Here is a 20,999-nt window from a genome sequence, read left to right on the forward strand (position 1 = left end):
TTTTATATTAGGATAAGAAAAGTCATAATATGGATAAGTCCACATAACTTAAGTCTAATAGATAAATTCAAAAACTAAAATATTGAATAATAAAAATAAATTAGAGATAATGTGAGGAAATTTGTAAATCATAAGTTTAGAAAATAAAATAAATGTAAATATACAATAGTTAAAAAATTTAAAATTTTCGAGAAATATTTTTAAAACAAAATAAATATTTATTTTATGATTACAAATTTTTTTATATATTAATAAATAGAGAAAAAATAAAAATTCAGATTTTTTATCATGGAAAAAGGGTAAAATTTATTTAAATTTGAGATGAGAAAGTTTTTTATATTAAGATAAGAAAAGTCATAATATGGATAAGTCCACATAACTCAAGTCTAATAGATAAATTCAAAAACTAAAATATTGAATAATAAAAATAAATTAGAGATAATGTGAGGAAATTTGTAAATCATAAGTTTAGAAAATAAAATAAATGTAAATATACAATACCTAAAAATTATTATTAAAACTTAAAAAATTTAAAATTTTCGAGAAATATTTTTAAAACAAAATAAATTTTTGTTTTATGATTACAATTTTATATATATATATATATATATATATATATATATATATATATATATATATATATATATATTAATAAATGGAGAAAAAAATTCAGATTTTTTATTATAGAGAAAAGGGCAAAACTTATTTAAATTTGAGATGATGCCGAGCGACATTTTAAATATTGCACTTCAAAAATAAAACCGCTATTGGTACGTACATGAATTACGTACTTTCCAAATTCAATTATAGTTTGAATATTTTGTCATTAAAATACTAATTATAAACATACAAACTCCAATTCGTGACTGCAGTGCCTCTTCCCTGAAACATGCGACAAATTATCAAGACATCACTTCTCATCGCGATGCCAGCATTTGACATATTTCAAGTAATTAGATAGATGTTTATCAATTGTTATCATTTTGTTTATACCAGCTCACGTAATTATGTTTTTAAACAGCAGCAGAAGAAAGAAGAAGAAGACGAAGAAAACGAAGGAGGAGGAGAAATGATGCTGAAATTATTTAAAAAGTGAGTACAACTTGAAAGTTTTAAAAAAACATGGGTATAGGTTAAATGGGGGTGACCAAATAGGACGCCCCGTGCAATTTTTACGTTTTTTGTTGACATTCAAGTTAATTTCTCGAAAGGTAAAATTGTTTCTTACTATTCTACTTTCTTGAAATGCACATTGACTTATAGAGTTTGTGTTTTTGTAAAACTCGATTTTCAAATGATTTGTTTTAACTACGTCAATTTTGCACCCCGGCCCCTTTTTATAATAGAACGTCTTTTAGAGAGTTCAAAATCATCAATTAGCTCCAAAATCTATTTATACTTATATAAGTTTGAGTCTCTTGATATAACACATCATTTTTCTTTTGCTTCAACAAGAAAACTTATTCCCTTTTATTGTTTAAGTCCTCCAATATGGCCGCACATAGTATTAGTATACCCTAAAATAGGCTTAGCAGAGCGTCATTAGCAAGGTATATAGATTTTTCCCTCAATAACTAATGTCATTTGAATGAAATTTTATTTTTGAAAGTCTTGTAGATATTAAAGTTGAAAATTGCATATTTCAAAAAAGTAAGAGAGAAAAACGTACTGTCCTCATAAGCTAGGGGTAAATTTCACAAATGGTCATACAATAATGATATTTTTTAACCAAAGTCATATAACTATGTTTCCTCACACAAAAATCATAAAATCATAGTGACCGAAAAATACAATTTTTTGGTAATATTATCTTATTCCACATTTTTTTTATTTTAGTCTAATAAATAATAGTCCAATTAATATAGAAATGACCCAACCTATCCCAATCCAATACCCATAGATAAAAATCATAATAATATTAAAAGTGAATCCTCTCCCCTCCCCCCTCCCCCACCACCCCCAAAACATGATACTTCTATATTATTATTTTTTTAAAAAAAAAAAGATTTTCATTCAAATTAATAATATTATTGTTTCAAGAGCTCCCTAATTATCAATACCTTTTATTATTATTTTTTTTTATCAAAAATCTCATGCATTCCAAACTAAGTTTTTTGGTGTAGGATCACTTTTGTATTACTTCACTTTATGTATATGGGTATTGAGTTGGGTCGGGTTGGATAATTCCTATTTTAAGGGCAAAAATCGATCGGTCGGTTGAAACTAATTGCATTCGCTAACTAAAAAATATATAAAATACACACACACACACATATATATATATATAAACAAAGTATATATTTTATCGGCTATTATTTTTGGGAGCTACTAAAAATATAAATTTTTTCTATTTTAATTGGGTTATTATTTATTAAACTGAAAATAAATAATAATAAAATATAAAATAAGAAAATACTACTGAAAAGTTATATTTTTCGGTCATTATGGTTTTTTTGAGTTAGCGAAAGTTAGAGAAATAGCCTGCGCCAAGTATTTTGATTGTTTCACTCATTACATCCCCTCAAAAACCCACAAAACTTCCCATTTTCAATACTTGTTTTTGGTCTCTCAAAATTCTTTTTAGTGTGTCCCTCTCACTTCTCGCGAGAAGTTTTATTTTGTGTCTCATACAACTCTTCTTTTTGTCTTATAAATTTGTGGACCCCAATCTTACACTTTTGGGTCCACAGAAATCTGGATCCACAAAACTGTGAGACAAAAAAGTTATCTCATGCAACTAGTGTCAGTTGTATGAGACACAAAATAAGATTTTCCCTCTCTCACACGTCAAAACACAAAATAAGATTTTCCCTCTCTCACACGTCAAAACACAAAATAAAGGATGATAAGATTATAACTTTTCTTTATTCCTATTTATAAAAGTACTACTACTACTTACTAAGTTCTGGTCCTAGCTCTACTCCAGTATTCTCCTCAAACCGGAGTCTTTTCCAGCTATTTTATGATGAATAATAGTAAGACAACGGCGAGATTTTCTTCTCCAAGAAATGATAATAATGTTAGACTCAAAAGATATTGAAACTTTTTTGATCAAATCAATCAAAGAAGATGAAAGGATAAATCCTAATTAAAGATAATTAACTTTAGATCCGAGATGAATAATATGAATAGAAAAACATAGTCGAGTATAAGTATTAGCCGTGATTATGACCAGATTTAATAGCATAAAGAAAGATGCATTAAGTTATATTAAGTGACAATAAAATGTAAATAAAGGAAAAGATTCACCCAATCTTGAGTGAGACGGATCTTCTTTCATTTGATAAAGACGAATAATAGACAAATACAAAAACCTTAGGACCTTTTTTGGATCCGAAGAAGGTATGAGATCACAGATCCTCCAGAGAGATGTTTTACATATTTCTTAGAGAGAGGAAGAGGGAGAGGGAGAGGGAGAGAGCCCCCCTTTTTATATGAAGTCCTCCTTTCCTATTTACAGGGAGTATCCATAGAAAATCCTAAAGGGAATATTCAGTAGAATATTCAATTTGAGGATTCCAAAGCAAACTAGCTATTTCATCGTTGTCCGACCTCGGTCTTATTAATGACTGTCCGACCTCGGCTATTGATGACTGTCCGACCTCGGCTATTGATGACTGTCCGACCTCGGCTATTGATGACTGTCCGACCTCGGCTATTGATGATTGTCCGACCTCGACCTTATTGATGACTGTCCGACCTCGGTCTGTCCGACTTCGGCCTTATGTTTTCGCGTGCCGAATTTCTCTGATCTAATTTTGACCGATACAAATATTATTATAGTATGTACATCACATGTACTATAAGATAAAAATTAAATACATATATATCAAGTTAGGAAATTTGCATATCCAAGGTCAGTGCGAAAATTTGAGAGGAATTTTTCATTTTCTTGAATTCTAAAATAAAAATTCAACTATACCAAACGTTAGACCGACTTTCTTACTTTTGTACTTGTATATCATATAAAATAGCTGTAGCAGTCTTACAAGGTATATATTATTTTGCTTCACAAAGTATATTTGTTAGTACTAGTATTTAATTATTTACTTGATGTTGTTTCAGGTTAATTAATAAATGTTTGCCATTTGTTACAATATACTACACATTAGTTTTTGTTATAAAAACTCTTGCTGGCAAATATGAATTTGATAAATTTATTCTAAAGTCCTAACTACTAGTCAAAGTTAAATCTACGTGTAAAGGAGATTTATTGAATTCTTAATATCACCATTACAAGGAAATAGTCATTTTTCTCTTAACTAATTAAAAAGTTCAAACTTCAAATAATGAACATAAGGATCAAATGATTGCTTTCACGTATTACCCCTCCGTCTCATAATATGTGTCGTGGTTACTAAAAATAATTATCTTAAATTATTTGTCGTTTTCGAAGTTCAAGATAAAATTGATTATATTTTTCTTTTTTACCCTTAATAATCAATTACATTCACATTTAGTAAAAATATGTATAATGTCATTGATAGAGCCGACACACAAATTGAGAAAATATTTAATAAGGGCAAAATAGTCAAAAGCTATTCTTTTTTAAGGGACATGCACAAGAAAATCATGACACATATTATGAGACGGAGGGAGTAGTTGCTACTTTTTGATATAGATGGTACTTTTCCGGTAATTAAAGAATATCTCCATCGGAGAACTAATAATTAATCGTAACTTGAAAAATTAAAATAAATATCTCAAACTTGAAAAGAAGATTTAATGCATTCCTTTGTTATTATTAGGGCGGCCAGACAAATTTTGCGGCTTAAAGCTAAACTTTATGAGGGAGCTTAACTTGAAAAAAGTTATTATTTTTTATTTAAAGTCTATTTTTAAATTCTTTTTAGATGCAAAGTTATTAATAATTTTCTTATAATCATTGCTCCTAATAAGTCTTTGTAATAGACTAGGAGTTTTCTTCAGAAATGAATAGAATTGAAGAAATGAGAATGAGGAACCTAAGCTTTATTGATCAACTGTCAAAGAAATGATATTACAATGAATCTACTAAACTAAGTACAATAGTTCCACCATAGCTACTGAACAAGAGTGCCTGAAGAAGAAGAAGAAGAAGAAGAAGAAGAAGAAGAAGAAGAAGAAGAAGAAGAAGAAGAAGAAGAAGAAGAAGAAGAAGAAGAGAAGTTCGTTAGGAATTTAGAGAGAGAAAGTAGAGAGAAGGATAGGCAGTTGGGATTGTAACAGAATTGCACTGTATAATTCTTGGGTCCTCAGCTCCTTTTGCTGGTATTTATTGTTGAATGGTATTGGGCCTTAATTCCAATTGGGCCTATAAGATGGAATTCATTATTAATTAGCTGAAGCTAAGCCCATTCCCTATCTAGCCCAAGTCTCCAAGATAAGACGGCTACTTTCCTAATTAGTCACTTAGGAATCTCCGAACATTATATCTCTGTCTCCTTCAAGAAAGATCTTGTCCTCAAGGTCGTAGTTGAGCCACAAATTCTGGAAATCGGTGTTTGATGTAGCTCCAATCTTCCCAAGAAGCTTCCTTTTCACTCAAATTAGCCCATTGAACCAATACTTTTACCCCAACTCCATTGTTGACCCTTATCATTTTTCTCTGAAGAATGGTGACTGGTTGAATCAAGACTTTTCCTTCCATATCGCAGAGGGGAGGTTGTTGTGCTGGAACGATGGTGGGGCCTATGCGACGTTTCAGCTGTGAGACATGAAACACTAGGTGTATTTGCGACCCGGGTGGAAGCTGCAATCGGTAAGCTACAGATCCTATTTTCTGTTCTATCTTGTATGGATCATAGTATTTGGCACATAATTTCACATTTCTGCGCACATCTATAGAGGATTGACGATAAGGCTGTAGCTTTATTCTTTCTGATCTTAGTCTATCTGCATAGAACTTCATGCGAGCATGTGCTTATGTCAAGTTATCCTTCAGTGTTTGTAGCATATGTTGACGCTGAGCCACGCTCACTCCTGCTGGTGATTGGCATGTGTTAGGCAAGGATCCTGTAGGTAATTGTGGTGGTGGATAACCATACAGTGCTTGAAAGGGGGTGATTTTCAGTGCATTATGGTAGTTGGTGTTATACTACCATTCTGCCAAATGAAGCCACTTGGTCCATAGCTTAGGATTATGAAATACCATCGCTCGTAGATAAGTTTCCATGTACCTGTTTAGCCTTTCAGTCTGTCCATCTGATTATGGATGATAGGTTGTACTCATGTTCAATTTGGTGCCCATAGTCTTGAAAAGATGCTGCCCGAAATGGCTAGTGAATATAGGATCCCTATCAGACCATATTATTTTAGGTAACCCATGTAATCTATAGACTTCCTTGGGAAATAGATCTACAACCTCTTGAGCTGAAAATGGGTGTTTAATGGCCAAGAAATGACCATACTTGGTGAACTTATGAATCACCACTAACACTGCATTTTTACACCCAGAATTGGGTAATCCTTCCATGAAATCCATGGATATGTCTTGCCATGACTGGTCTGGAATTGGCAGTGGCTGAAGCAAGCCTGGTGAGTGGACATTTTCAGATTTAACTCGTTGACAGACATCACACTCCTCCACCCATTTACACACTTCTTTTTTCATATTTGGCCAATGAAACAGAAGTTGTAATCTCTTGTAAGTACCTTGCTGCCCTGAGTGTCCACCAATAGCAGAATGATGCATAGTTTGTAGAATCTTTTCCCTTAGATCAGTACCTTTCCTCACATAGATTTTCTATTTGTATCTGATGACTCCTTGGTGTAAAGTATAGTCCTCTTTGCTGTTAGTATTGATGGTTAACTCTCTTAGTAGTTGTAATGCTATAGGATCCCCTTCATAACTATCAATAATATCATGCAGCCAAGTAGCATGTGGGCTGGATATAGCTAATAGAGTAGATTCATCTTCCTGTCTCCTCGAGAGAGCATCTGCCACCTTGTTCTCACTGCCCTTCTTATATTGAACCTCATAGCCAATGCCCATAAGCTTGGTTAACCCTTTTTGTAGTAAGGTTGTAGTTACCTTCTGCTCCAATAGGTATTTCAAGCTTTGATGATCAGTCTTAACAACAAAGTGCCCCTTATAAGTAATGCCTCCACCTATCTACAGCTGATAGAACTGCCATATACTCTTTTTTATAAGTAGACAATCCCCTGTGCTTGAGTGTTAATGCTATGCTAAAAAAACCTATAGGTCTGCCTCCGTGCATCAATACAACACCCATTCCAGTAGCACATGCATCAGTCTCTATCACAAAAGGCTTGGTGAAATCAGCCAAACCAAGTACTGGTACTATTGACATTGCTGTCTTTAATTGCTGAAAGACGGATTCTGCTTCTTTATTCCACTGGAAGGCATTCTTCTTAAGCAGATTAGTTAATGGTCTGCTTATGATTCCATAAGATTTAACAAATCTCCTATAGTAGCCAGTCAATCCTAGGAATCCCCTTAAGGCCTTTACAAATTTAGGTACAGGCCAATTTACCATTGCTTCAATTTTAGCAGGGTCAGTAGAAACCCCTTCATCTGAGATAATGTGTCCCAAGTATTCCACCTTATCCTATCCAAAATCACATTTAGACAACTTTGCATAAAGCTGCTCCTTCTATAGAATCTCTAGTACTTTTCTGAGATGTAATACATGAGTCTCCATTGAAGAACTGTAGACTAATATATCATAAAAAAATACCAATACAAACTTCCTTAAAAAAGGTTTAAACACCTGATTCATGAGGCTTTGGAAAGTGGCTGGGCCATTGGTCAAGCCAAAGGGCATGACCCTAAATTCATAGTGTCATAGATGTGTTCTAAAGGCAGTTTTGTAGATGTCCCCTTCCTTCATTCTTATTTGGTGATAACTAGACCTCAAATCAATTTTTGAATAAATGCAAGAACCATTAAGCTCATCCATAAGATCATCAACCAAGGGAATTGGAAACTTATCCTTAATTGTCATTTTGTTTAATTCCCTATAATCAATGCAAAATCTCCAACTTCCATCTTTTTTCTTAACTAACAATACAGGGGAAGAGAATGTGGAATGGCTAGGTTGTATAGTACCATTATTAAGCATTTCACTAACTTGATTTTCTATCTCATTCTTCTAAAAATAATTGTACCCGTATGGTCTGATATTGATTGGTACTGCTTCAAGTTTAAGTGGAATCTGATGATCATGAGTTCTTCTTGGTGGTAGACACTTTGGTTCAGCAAACATCCTGGGAACTCAGCTATAATGTCATGAATCTTATCAGGTATGCTACTTGGTAATTATGTGGTTTGTACATTAATAGTGAACAAATGTGCCCATAGAACCTGTCCTTTCTTCAATAATTGTTTCACCCCAGTGGTTGTCATACTATGTAGTTTGCCTTCCTCAGACTATCCCTTCAAACTACCCTTTTTTCTTTCACACTCACTTGTAGTCTATATGCAATAAAGTCAAACAGGATTGGATTGTGTTTTCTCATCCAATCCACTTCCAAGACTACATCACAACCCCCAATATTTAATAACCTCAATTTGTGTTCAAATTTAATGCCCTGAGTTTTTCACTTGAATCGAGGGCAAGAGTGGTAACTCATCAGATGCTACATTTGCCACAGCTACCCTCATTGGTACAGCTTCTTGGATTGCACATCCTAGTTGCTTGGTAGTGCTTCTAGCTATGAAGTTATGAGTGCTGCCACTGTCTGCTAAGATCATCAATACTTGTTTCCTATATACTCCCTTCTGTTTGATAGTTGTAAAAGTAATAGTCTCTGACAATTCATTGAGACTAATTGTCTCATCTATGATAGCTTCTGAATTCTTAACAGGAACTATCTCATTCTCCATTTGATCTTCTACCTCTAACTGCTCTTGTTCTGTTGTTCCTGACAATGTGTTGAATTGTTTATTCTTACACACATGCCTAGGGAAGTATCTTTCCCCACACTTATAGCATTCTCCCCTGGCTTTTCTAACTTCAAAGAGTTTAGTCCCTGAGATTGAAGTCTGATGGTTATTCTCCTTCTGTACATAGCTAGAAGGTTTGCTCCCTGTAGTAATAACAAAAGTACTTGGCTGAGGGTTCTGTCTTCCTCCATACCCTTTCTTCCTATTCATTGACTCCATTAATTCTTCCTTGTGTATAACTTTTTCTACTGCATGACTTAATGAATAGGGATCAAGCATTTTAACAGTATGCCTAATCTCCTATTTAACCCTTCTATAAAAAACCCCAGAAATTTTTTTCCAGCTATGGTTGGATGTTTAATCAACACCCATACCTTCAAATCTTCAAACCTCTCCAAATATTCATTAACTAATCCATTTTGCTCTACCCTCTTAAACTTCCTAGCAGATTTAGATTGCTATTATCAGCATCATTAAATGTTTTACAGATTTCCTCCACAAATTCACCCCATCTAACAGTACCCCTACTCAATTGATAAGAAAAATATCATGCCTCTGCTCTACCATTCAAATGCAGTACATCAGTTTCAAGTTTATGTTGTGGATCAATTATATGATTGTAATGAAAATACCTTTCGCATTTTCGCAGCCAAGCTTTTGGATCTCCTTCTTCGAAGTAAGGGCAGTCGATTTTGGAGTTGGAATCACCCCACAGGAATCTCGTGATTCTCCATCATTCTACCTCTACTACAAATCCTTCTATTGTATGAGCAGCTGTTGGAGCACTTCCCAAAATTCCATCCTTGCTTGCGAAGAACTTGTCCATCAAAAGATCGAATTTGTGATTCAGTTCATCCATTTTAGAGTCATTCGATTCTAGCTTTTTACTAGTTTCTGCCATGTAATTTTGTAATTGATTCTCCAGTTTTTTGATACTTTCTTCTGTAACTTTGGATCGGGTTTCTGGTGCTGTCATGTTGCCAGGACTTGCTCTGATACCAACTTGTAATAGACTAGTAGTTTTCTTCAAGAAATGAACAGAATTGAAGAAATGAGAATGAAAAACCCAAGCTTTATTAATCAAATGTCAAAAAAATGATTTTACAATGAATCTACTAAACTAAGTACAATAGTTCCACCATAACTACTGAACAAGAGTACCTGAAATAGAAGAAGAAGAAAAGAAGAAGAAAAGAAGTTGGTTAGGAATTTAGAGAGAGAAGGATATGCAGTTGGGATTGTAACAGAATTGTACCATATAATGCTTGGATCTTCAGCTCCTTTTGCTGGTATTTATTGTTGAATGGTATTGGGCCTTAATTCCAATTGGGCCTCATTAGTTGATAAGATGGAATTCATTATTAATCAACTGAAGCTAAGCCCAAGTCTCCAAGATAAGAAGGCTACTTTCCTAATTAGTCACTTAGGAATCTCCGAACATTACAGTCTTTCTCATTGACAATATAGCTAATCCATTTAACGTCTCATGCGATATTGTTGATCTTATGTAAGATTTTATCAATTTTAGTTTTGAAAAATTTATTTCCGATGAAGTAATGGTAACATGAGTTAATAATATTATACTATAAGCAATATAGAAATTTGAAAAAAGAATCAAATCCTCTTATTTGATTGAGTATATCAAATAAATTGTTATCTTCTAATTGTACAATTTTTCATAACACGATTAATTGACAAAATAAATCTAAACCATCAATATCGAATTGATTATTATAATTTAAGCAACATTCAAGATTAAAACAATATGTTTTCAAATTTCCATCATCTAGTGATCTCAATTTCTTACCGCTTAGAGAACCAAAAATATTATCATATGCTTCGAATTGTTCGACTCTATTATGAGTGAAAAGTAATCTTGTCTACTATGTATAAAAGTACTCAACAGTCAACTCTAAAAGATTCTTTGAGAGATTTTGAGATTTAATTTTCAACATTTTTATCAAATTCTTTCTTCATATATATTGTAAGCACGTGATTTTTGCCCTATATGAGAATTACTCCCAAAAAATTCAAAAATAAAATGATTTTTCTTTGGTGTACAATTTTGTGATATTTTGAAGAATTATTTGTATTTGTCTGTGCGTGTTTATTCGCTAAATTAATAAAAAATACAAAAATATGTCGCATTTTGCATGTAGGATTTAATTCTACAATTGTTAGTAATTAAAATTGTTTTACAAAAATTAAAAATTACAAAAATAGGCATCGTTTGCATTTTTAGCATTTAATGTCCAAATATACAATTTTATGCTTAATTAATACTTAATTGTGCGTTAATTGTTATTGGGAGTTAATTTGCGCCTTTATAACTTAATTTAGTTCTTAATAATAGTTTAAATATTTTTATAATTTAGTTTTAGAAAAATAAAAGAAGAAAAGAGAGCGAAAATATAAAGAAAGTCGGAATTGGGCCTCTTCTTCAATTTCAAGCTATAGGCCCAAAAAATGGCCCAATCTTCCCTACGACCCAGTCCATTTCGAACTGGGTCGACCCAGTCCATTAACCCAACACCCCTTCTTCATTTTTGTCCAACACAAAACAAAACCAAAAAAAAAAAAAAAAAAAGTGAATTATCACTATTAATAGTTTTATTTTTTGTTTTTTTATATATATAAAAAAAATCCGAAAATATTTTATTTTATTTATTATTTTTATTTAAAAAAAAAATATATATATAGTAATTTCTATATATATATATATATATATAGTAATTTCGGAAATGATTTTAAAAAAATAAAAAATAAAAAAATAAAAAATAAAAAGTAAAAGAATGTAGAAAATTTAAAAAAAAAGTAAAAAGTTTTAAAAAATTTAAAAGTAAAAGAAGGTTGGAATTAAAAAATAAATATAAAGATATCTGAAAATTTAAAAAATTTAAAGTAATTGAAAGTAGCATTTTTAAAAGAAAAAGAAAAGATAGTGGTTTATTTTTTAAAGAAAAGTTAAATAAAGTGAGATTCTCTTTTAAAAAAAATAAAAAGTGGGATTTTAAATAAGATAAAGTAATTAAAGTTGGAATTTTAAAAATAAAAGTAAATAAAGGTGGGATTTCTTTTTCTAAAAAAATAAAAGCAATTTGTAAGTGGGATTTCTTTTAATTAAAAAAATAATAAAATAATAAAAAACAAATCTGAAAATTTCAAAAATTTTGCTATAAATAGAAGAGAAAATTTAGGAAGAAGGGTGGAAAAAAGAGAGAGGAAAAACTAGATAGAGAGAAGAAAAAAAAAGGGGGCGGAGTGAGAAGTATACACCCGATATACATTCTGTATACACTGAATATACAGGGGCAGAATTCATTTTGGAGAGTTTTGAAGTTGAAAAAAAATAGTTACTGCTTTATTGCCTCGCTTAAGATCTGAAATAGTCAGAACCTTCCTGCCTTTTACTTCTTCACTATACTTGGAGTCGTTTATAGTCTCCTGGGTTTTCTGCTATTCCTACTGTACTGGTTTGCGATGTTGCTGAATCTGCTGTTGCTGTGTTATTACTGCTGCTGACTTCTCCTTCTTTTGTTCTTGTACTGCTGTTTCCAGGTACACATTTGTACAATCTCGGCTTGAAGCAAAAAATGAAATATTAATCAGGCTTTGTTCCTGTTGAATTCCTCCTGTTTAGATTTGTGGTTGAATATAATTTTTCTTTCTTCGTATAAAGATGTAGTTGAATGATTAATGAATAATGAGGTTGCATATGTATACTTTCTTCATCTAATAATGTTATTTTAAATTACGGAGAATAATTAATTTGTTTTTGATATTATGGTCAATCTCATGTTCTAGTATTATTGAATAACAGAATATAAAATGAAAGCAGTTTTTCTTTGTACAAACTCAATCGCAATTTTCCATTCGCATTAGCCGTAAACTAATAACTAATAAGTTACGTTTTTCAGCATGTAAATAATTAAGAGATTTTCTTTTAGTTTAGAGACGAACTTAATAGAAAATATAGTCATTGTAGGTTTATCCTGTAAAAATAAAAATGAGACGAGCCTCGCCAAATAAAACGTATAGATTGCGGGGCCCTCACAAAATGTATGGTTTAATTAGAATTCGGAAGGACCGTTTAGCGAATTTCACGGTCTTCCCCAAAATAATAACGCGATAGTCTCTTTAGGCGCATGTTTAATATTTTACTTTCTTAAGCCTGGGTGTGCATTTCATGCGACCCGAATCCAAATCCCAAAACATCAAATAAAACGTGTTCCGGATTGTGGGTGCATTTCATGTAACGCAGTCCAAAGACGTGTTTTAAGCGATGTTCATATTTCTTTTAAAAACAATAATAATAAAGCGGTTAAAAGATAAAATTTGCACATAAGTTCATATTTGTATAAAATCAGACAATCAAGCCGAATATAACAGTTGAGCGACCGTGCTAGAACCACGGAACTCGGGAATGCCTAACACCTTCTCCCGGGTTAACAGAATTCCTTATCCGGATTTCTGGTACGCAGACTGTAATATGGAGTCATTCTTTTCCTCGATTCGGGATTAAAATTGGTGACTTGGGACACCCTAAATCTCCCAAGTGGCGACTCTGAAATAAATAAACCAATCCCGTCTCGATTGTCCTTTAATTGGAAAAACTCCCTTGCACCCTCGCGGGTGCGGAAAAAGGAGGTGCGACATATATCACATGTTTCTTACGAAATTCGGATTCAATATTTCTTTCAGATGCAATTTTCTTGGCAGAAATCATAGCAATTGCAAATACATATATCACATGTGGCCCACCTTTCTGTTAGAAGTCATACCAAATAAGACAAAGTTGGGACAAGTAACTAGGCCGGGCAGACTTTCGTGCTCCCGGTACGTTGCCCCCATTTCGGCTCAAGTTGTCCACTTGGGTAAGCCAGGGCTAGAACAATATGCCTCAGGTTTTTCACTTAGAATAACTCAGCTACATGCCGGATCCCTAGTAGGAACGTTTGTTTGCATCACGTGTATTTGACTTTGGAGGCTCAACACAGGTGTTGGGTCTGTCTAGGACAGGTGTACCAAAAAATGAAAATGACCATCCTGATGCATCTTACTTGCTGCTATTTGCGCATTTATTTGATTCGGACTTTTGTGTTGACTGACTTTTGAATATCAGGAATAATATTTTTAAATTGAAAAAAATAGCGGTTAGGGAATTGATTGTTTATTTTTGGAAAAAAAAAACCAATGATCAAATACTGTCAAAACTCTGCCGAAATTTTGAGAAAATGAAAAAAAATGTCTTATTAGTTTGTTTTATTAAAACCAAAGAAAAAATAGAAAGAAAAAAAAAATCGTTGTTTTGTCTTATTTTTCAAAATATATATATATATATAAAGGAAAATAGTTTGTCTTCCCCTGAAAATGACAATGAAAAAGAGTCTTACTTTTAAAATAATTTTTTTTATTCGTTTCTGAAAAATTCAAAATAATAAAATAAAAAGAGTCGCGTTGAAAGTGGTTTTATTATTTGTTGCAAATATATATATATATAAATCCAAAAAGTTTTTCTTTATTTCCAAAAATGTATATATATCTTTATTTGTTGCAAAAATATTTGTCCTGCCAAAAAGTCTAGAAAAGTTTTTTTTAGACTCCCAATTTTCAAAACAAAAAATCCAAAAATATTTTCCATTATTGACTTCTTTAAGAAAGTCTTTTTAATTATTAAAAATATATATATATATATATAATAAAATAAAACAAATTCGAAAATATTTTCCTTCTTCTTTAAAAATTGAAAAGAAAATTCAAAATTCAAAAAAAAAAATTTTTTTTAGAAAGCATTTCATTTATTAAAGGTAAAATTCCAAAAAATATTTTATTTCTTCTTTAGAATAAGAGTAAACAAAAAAAATATCTTCCTTTTACTTTTGAAATTCTCAAAGTTCAAATCAAAAGAAAAGGAATTCTTAGAAGTCTTTCTTTCAAAAAGAAAATCAATCAAAAATCTAAAAAATATACTTCCTTTCTTCTTTTAAAGCAGTTCTTTTACAAAAAAAAATAAAAAAAATAATCATAATTTAAAATCAGTTTATTTACTTTATTCATGACCTGCCCGAACTACGCGGGTTTGATTCTCACCGGATGTGAGATACGTAGGCAACCCTCATCGGGTCCAACCCCCATTTTTGCTAAAATAGCCAAAAACCAATAAATAAATAAAAAACATGTTAAAATTTTAATTTTTTTTCATAAATAAGTCGGGCAGTGTCCAGCCTCCACTTTTTGCTAAAACAAAATAGCCAAAAAACAATATGTCAAATTTTAAGAGTCATAAAGAAGTCGGGTGACGTTGTTTTATCAATACATAGCCGAATGTTTCCGAATGGGACGCCAGAAGGCCGACTTTGCATAAACAACCACCTTTTGGGTCATGTTTAGGATTTTGGTCTAGTTGACCCACACAGCCTTAAAAATCTTCGTCCCCGAGGCGCTGAAAGGCCGTGTTTGCAACACCAGGTTTTTATTGTAATTTAAAAAAAAATAAAAATAAATAGTCGGCGGTCAGGTGAATACCGTTTGAATTTTGTCATAATAAGCCGAGCCAGCTTCGGCCGCGTCTTAAACCGTTCTTGCCGAAATAGCCTCAGAGTATCTTTCAGTTGTCGAAAGGCTATTTTCGTAAAAGAACGGACAAGTGTGTAAAGTGTCATAAAATAATCCTCTTCGGCCTCAAAATTTGAACGGGGCCACATTTGCAAAAATAACCGTATGGTTGCATTTGTCAAACGGAGAAAGGAAGCTGGCCGTTTGTTTTGGAGTTTGTAAAACTTTTGATTATAATATGTGGGTCGTTTGATTTTCTAGTTTGTAGGTCATTTTTAAACCTTTGAAACCCAATTTGAAAATTGAAAAAAAAATGATTAGTATTGCTTATCTTTTATTGGTCCGAACTACGCAAGGTCTGATTCATGCGGGGGCATGATACGTAGGCAATCTCTATAAGATTCGACCACCACAATAAAATATATATAATAAAATAAAATAAAATATAAGTGAATAAAATTTTCAAGAAAACTGGGACGACACAAGCAGTCGAGCAAATGCATAATAGAAAGGGGATATTTGTCTAGGAGCATTGCATCTCAACGTGTAATTATATATGTGTTAAATTCTCAAAACTAACAAGTTTGTTCATTTCCAGAATTCAAGCAGTTAGTTTCTCTAAAGAGTATACTGACATATTATCATTATCACACGAGATCAAAAGGACGAATACCCGAAAGTATGTCTATCCCAGATGTTGACACAGGTATTGAGCTAGAGGAGATGGATGTCGGGAAAATGAAAGAAGAGATGTTTAAACTCAAACAGCAAATGGCTGAAATGTACCAGGCTTGGTCTACAGGGCAGTTACCCCTATCTTACCCAACTAACCCTGCTCCATCAATGACCCAAACTCAGGATAATATTACCACTGAATTATCCCCAAATTTCCCCATTTACCAACACTACCGAGGAACCACCTCTCAAACACCGCAGTCTCCACCTCCAAAACCAGTTTCATACTTTCCTCCACCTGTGACTCCTGTTTTCGTAGCACCTCCCCCGGCTACATTCCACAAATCTCCTAGTGAGCCTACATTCCAGGCCCAGGACAACCAATATTACCCCCGGAGCCCACCCTCAAAGCCTCCGAAATCCATTCAACTGCTCCTCGTTTTGATATCCCAACCGAAATTGACAAGCCAGCCAAAAATGCTGAACAAGAAGAAATGTTCAGGAAGGTCAAAAGTCTAGAACAATCATTCCGAGACATGCAGGGATTAGGTGGGCAAGTCAGTGTAGCTTACAAGGATTTGTGCTTGTTCCCAAATGTACAATTACCAGTTGGTTTCAAGATGCCTAAATTTGACCTATACGATGGGCACGGCGACCCAGTAGCCCACTTAAGGGGTTTCTGTAGCAAGATGCGAGGAGCTGGGGGAAAGGATGAATTATTGATGGCTTACTTCAGTCAAAGTCTAAGCGGATCAGCTTTGGAGTGGTATACACGCCAGGACCATGGGAGATGGTACACCTGGGATGACCTGGCACAGGCATTCACATACCATTTCCAATACAATCTGGAAATCATCCCAGATAGATTATCTTTGACAAAATTTTAGAAGAAACATAATGAAAGTTTCAGAGAGTATGGTTTTCGGTGGAGAGAACAGGCAGCAAGAGTGGATCCTCCTATGAAGGAGAGTGAAATGGTAGACTACTTCCTCCAAGCCTTGGAACCAACTTACTATGCCCATTTGGTTTCAGCGGTAGGGAAATCATTCAACGAGGTAGTGAAGATGGGAGGTATGGTGGAAGAAGGCCTCAAGACAAATAAAATTATGAGCTATTCAGCAATTAAGGCAGCTACTCAAGCTATTCAAGGCAGGGTAGGAGAAATCGGAAGAAAGAAGAGAGAGGAAGCAGCGGTAGTTGGTTCAGGAATTTGGTCGGGACCCAGAGGTTCACCGCCTTACTATAATCAACAACGACCTCGCCAATCAACTTACCACCACAATTCATCCCAACACTACTATCACCTTACAGAGCCCCATTCTTCCATTAACCAAACCCAAACATATACTCAGCCTCCGGTTCGCTCGCAATGGCGCGCACCGGCTCCCCAGAACACACATACACCACTGCAAAACACCTATTCACCACCAAGAGCCTACAAGAACCCTCCAGGGGTAGGTTTCCGGGGAAATCAGGCTTTCAGAAATGAAAAAATACAAAGAACATTCACTGAGTTAGGGGAAACCTATACTGCCGTGTTCCACAAATTAAGGCAGTTAGGCTTGTTGAGTCCTGTTGAGCCCAGATTGCCAAATCCCTTTCCCAAAAATATGGACCACTCGGTAAGCTGTGAGTATTGTTCGGGGGCTATCGGTCATGATACCGAGAAATGTTGGAAGTTGAAACATGCAGTACAAAATCTTATTGACACCAACAAGATTGAGGTTCAGACACCAGAGGCACCCAACATCAATCAGAACCCGTTGCCGGCACAACTTGAAACCCACATTATTGAGCTAATGCACGAAGGAGGGAAGCTAAAGAAACCCTCACAAACAGTGATGATGATCCGTGTCGGTTCAAAATAAATGTTAACCAGTGGGAAAACGGTGGTATAGTTGGAAAAGGTGGATAACAAGCCAGTTATGGTGTTGGGAAAAGGGTTCAATGAGGCAGATGTACAGTTTGTGGGGTTGAAAGCAAAAATCAACAATTGAATGGCTACTCCTCTTCCTATACGAAGGGAGTCTTGGTAGTGGGCTCTGATTTTCTTTTTTGTTGTCTGGATTATTCCAGGGTTGTAATCCAAATCTTTCTTGTGCTCGCCAAAGTGTGAAACCTTACTATCCCGTATTTTAATAAAGTGAAAGTTTTTTTCCCTCATTCCTTATTTTGTTTTAATTTTTCTTCTTATTTTTGTCTTCTGAACAGTTCTCTTTCTACTGATTCTAATGACATGGCATGCACGACGGATCTTCAACCTAGTCTAAAAAAAGAAATCAATCAATCTGATTTCGAACTTATAGTACAAGATTGTGATGATAAGTCGGAATACGATGAGGACTAAGCCTTCAGAAAAATTAACAGAGAGTTGAGCCAAGTTGAAAAAAAAAAAAAAAGAGCCCAACTCAAATGACACGGAAGCCGTCAATCTAGGGGATGCGGATGACATCAGGGAAGCTAAGATAAGCATCCACATGGAACCAAACATCAGGGAAGAACTAATCAAAGCACTTACTGAATTCAAAACATTTTGCATGGTCATACGACGACATGCCGGGCTTAAGCACCAATCTAGTGGTTCAAAAATTGCCCACTGACCCGGCATTACCCCCCGTCCAGCAAAATTCAGGAAGATCAAAACCAACGTGAGTGGGAAGATTAAGGAAGAAGTGACCAAACAGCTGAATACTAAGGTTATTCGGGCCGCTCGATATCCTGATTGGTGGGCTAATGTGGTGCCAAAAAAAAAAAAGGAAAATCCGAGGTATGTGTTGATCATCGCAATCTAAACAGAGCAAGCCCGACGCTTTATGATCCACAGATATCGAAGGGAAATGCGTCGACATGGCTATCAATTCTGACGCAGTTAAGAGATATTATGATTTCTGGTAATTGTAATTGTTGTTTGTTTGTACTTAGCATTTATCAGAGAATGAAATGACGGAGACAATTCTTTCTTCTATCCAAACACTTTGACCTTTGCTTCCCCTTTTGAGCCTTATTTACTCTTTCATACCCCTCTTTTGGAATCTGTAATGAAAACGAAAAAAGTAATGATAATAAGAACAAAAGAAAAGTCAAGAAAAAAAAACAAAGGAATGGGAACTACGTTTGACCTGATTCCTCAAAGAAGGATACGTAGGCGCCTCACGGCTCGGTCATAGTGTAACATAGTGTGCATAAGGTAACATATTGTGACAAAATAAAATTCCCCAAGCAAGAAAAACTGGGGCAGAAGTTGGCGCTTGTAATTTTGGCAAGAAAGTTTGATTCCAAGAGTTGTACTATTTTACCCCTAAAAATTATTTTTGAACTTTTGATACCCCCTTCTCCTTTCAGCCATACACAAAAATCCCTATTGATGTCCAAAAAAGACCTCCCGATCAGTATCTGAGAAGTGCTAAGTCAATGCAAATGGAAGTCGGGAATAACACTCTGATCCCCAGCAAAGAAGAAGATCATAAGCTGGAACTGAATTGATAGCCAAAAGAATCCCCAACAGAGAGAGTCATATCGGCAACACTCCAATTCCCAGCTGAAAAATAAAATAAAATGAGAGAGTCTTATCGGTGAAAACCTTCACAGGCACCATAAGGCGACAGGAGTTGAGAGAAATGAGAGAGTCTTATTAGTGAAAACCTCTCGAAGGGCACTATGAGGCGACAAAACAAGATTGGCGGGAAGGATCCGCAAAGAGTTGAGTGCCTGTTTATCCCCAGCAACATGAGGCCGTCTGGAAGGTTGATTGATACAAATAGACTGGGTTGATTAATCCGGAATGCGCGACATGATCGTTGGAATCGGTTATATCATTCAGATAAGTTCTTTTCTTTCCTTTTCCCTAGTTGTTCAGAAAGACTTCTTCTTTTTTCTATTTTTTGAAATCATCACTTTTTCATTTCTTGGTTTAAAAGACTTACCTTCCCAGCAGTTTGTTTTTGAAAAGGATTTTCAGAGCTTACTACCAGTTGCCAAAATGATGCAAAGCAAAATGCGAATAGGACACGCCAAAGATAAGGCGATAAAGAGAAAAGAAGTTGGTCGCAAGACCAAATGATGAAAGGGGCCTAGATCCCAATAGGACCAAATTTCCAGGGGAAGTTGGAGAAAAACAGGAAAACAACAGTTGAGAAAATTGTGGACCTAATTCCAAGAGGGCCCCCGACAGATCATCGAGATGTAGGAGCATCCCCAACAGATTTTCGACCAAGTTCCAAGAGGGTCGGACAACATAGAGTGGGGAAGGGAGAAAGGGAAAAAACCATCCCAGTAGGAGTATCATAACCAACCACTGGGTTTTTAAACTAACAAATTTTATTTGGTTTGAAACAGGTAAATGGAATGGCAGTGAAGATTATAAGGGAAAATGCAAACTGGGACAGAAAATTTTCTTTTCAGTTAGAAAATTTTCTGGAAATCAGGTACCCATTTGGGGAAGAATAAAGATAGCACCAAGGAAGTGGTCTTTGAACCAGGGTTTCCCCCAACATAATAAGCTTCCAATGGAGGAAGTTGATCCCCAGCAGACAAAACAAAGAGATGACATTTGTGCTCAGAAAAGCAAAGAGTCATTATCCTCCCCAGCAGCTTCCAGAAGAATGAAGCATCGATTTGAAGGGATAAAATTCCCCAGCAGCGTTATCCTCAACAACGTTATCCCAAGAAGATAACACTTTTATCCCCAGCAGTGTTAAGAAAGAAAAAAAAAGAAAAAAGAAAAAAAATTAAATTTGAAGGAAGGAAAGAAAGGAGACTCCCCAGTGGTATTATCCCCAGCAATCAGGCATCCACCTGGAGAACAAGGATGAGTAGTTGAAGTATTAGTAATCAGGCATCCACCTGGAGAACAAGGAAGAGCAATGAAATATCAGAAATCAGG

The 20,999-nt window shown here is 34.5% G+C and overlaps 1 protein-coding gene across 1 annotated transcript; it reads right to left on the minus strand.

Annotated features, from left to right (window-relative positions):
• Positions 1–5,443: 5,443 nt before the first annotated feature.
• Positions 5,444–6,673, minus strand: LOC142180799 (uncharacterized). Its single transcript, XM_075252873.1, has 2 exons — positions 6,344–6,673; positions 5,444–5,884 (listed from the first exon to the last, which is right to left on the minus strand). The coding sequence occupies exons 1-2, from the start codon at positions 6,671–6,673 to the stop codon at positions 5,444–5,446; spliced, it is 771 nt and encodes a 256-aa protein (XP_075108974.1).
• Between the last annotated feature and the right edge of the window lie 14,326 nt (positions 6,674–20,999).

Source organism: Nicotiana tabacum, chromosome 5 (assembly GCF_000715075.1).
Source record: "Nicotiana tabacum cultivar K326 chromosome 5, ASM71507v2, whole genome shotgun sequence".
Lineage (NCBI taxonomy): Eukaryota > Viridiplantae > Streptophyta > Magnoliopsida > Solanales > Solanaceae > Nicotiana > Nicotiana tabacum.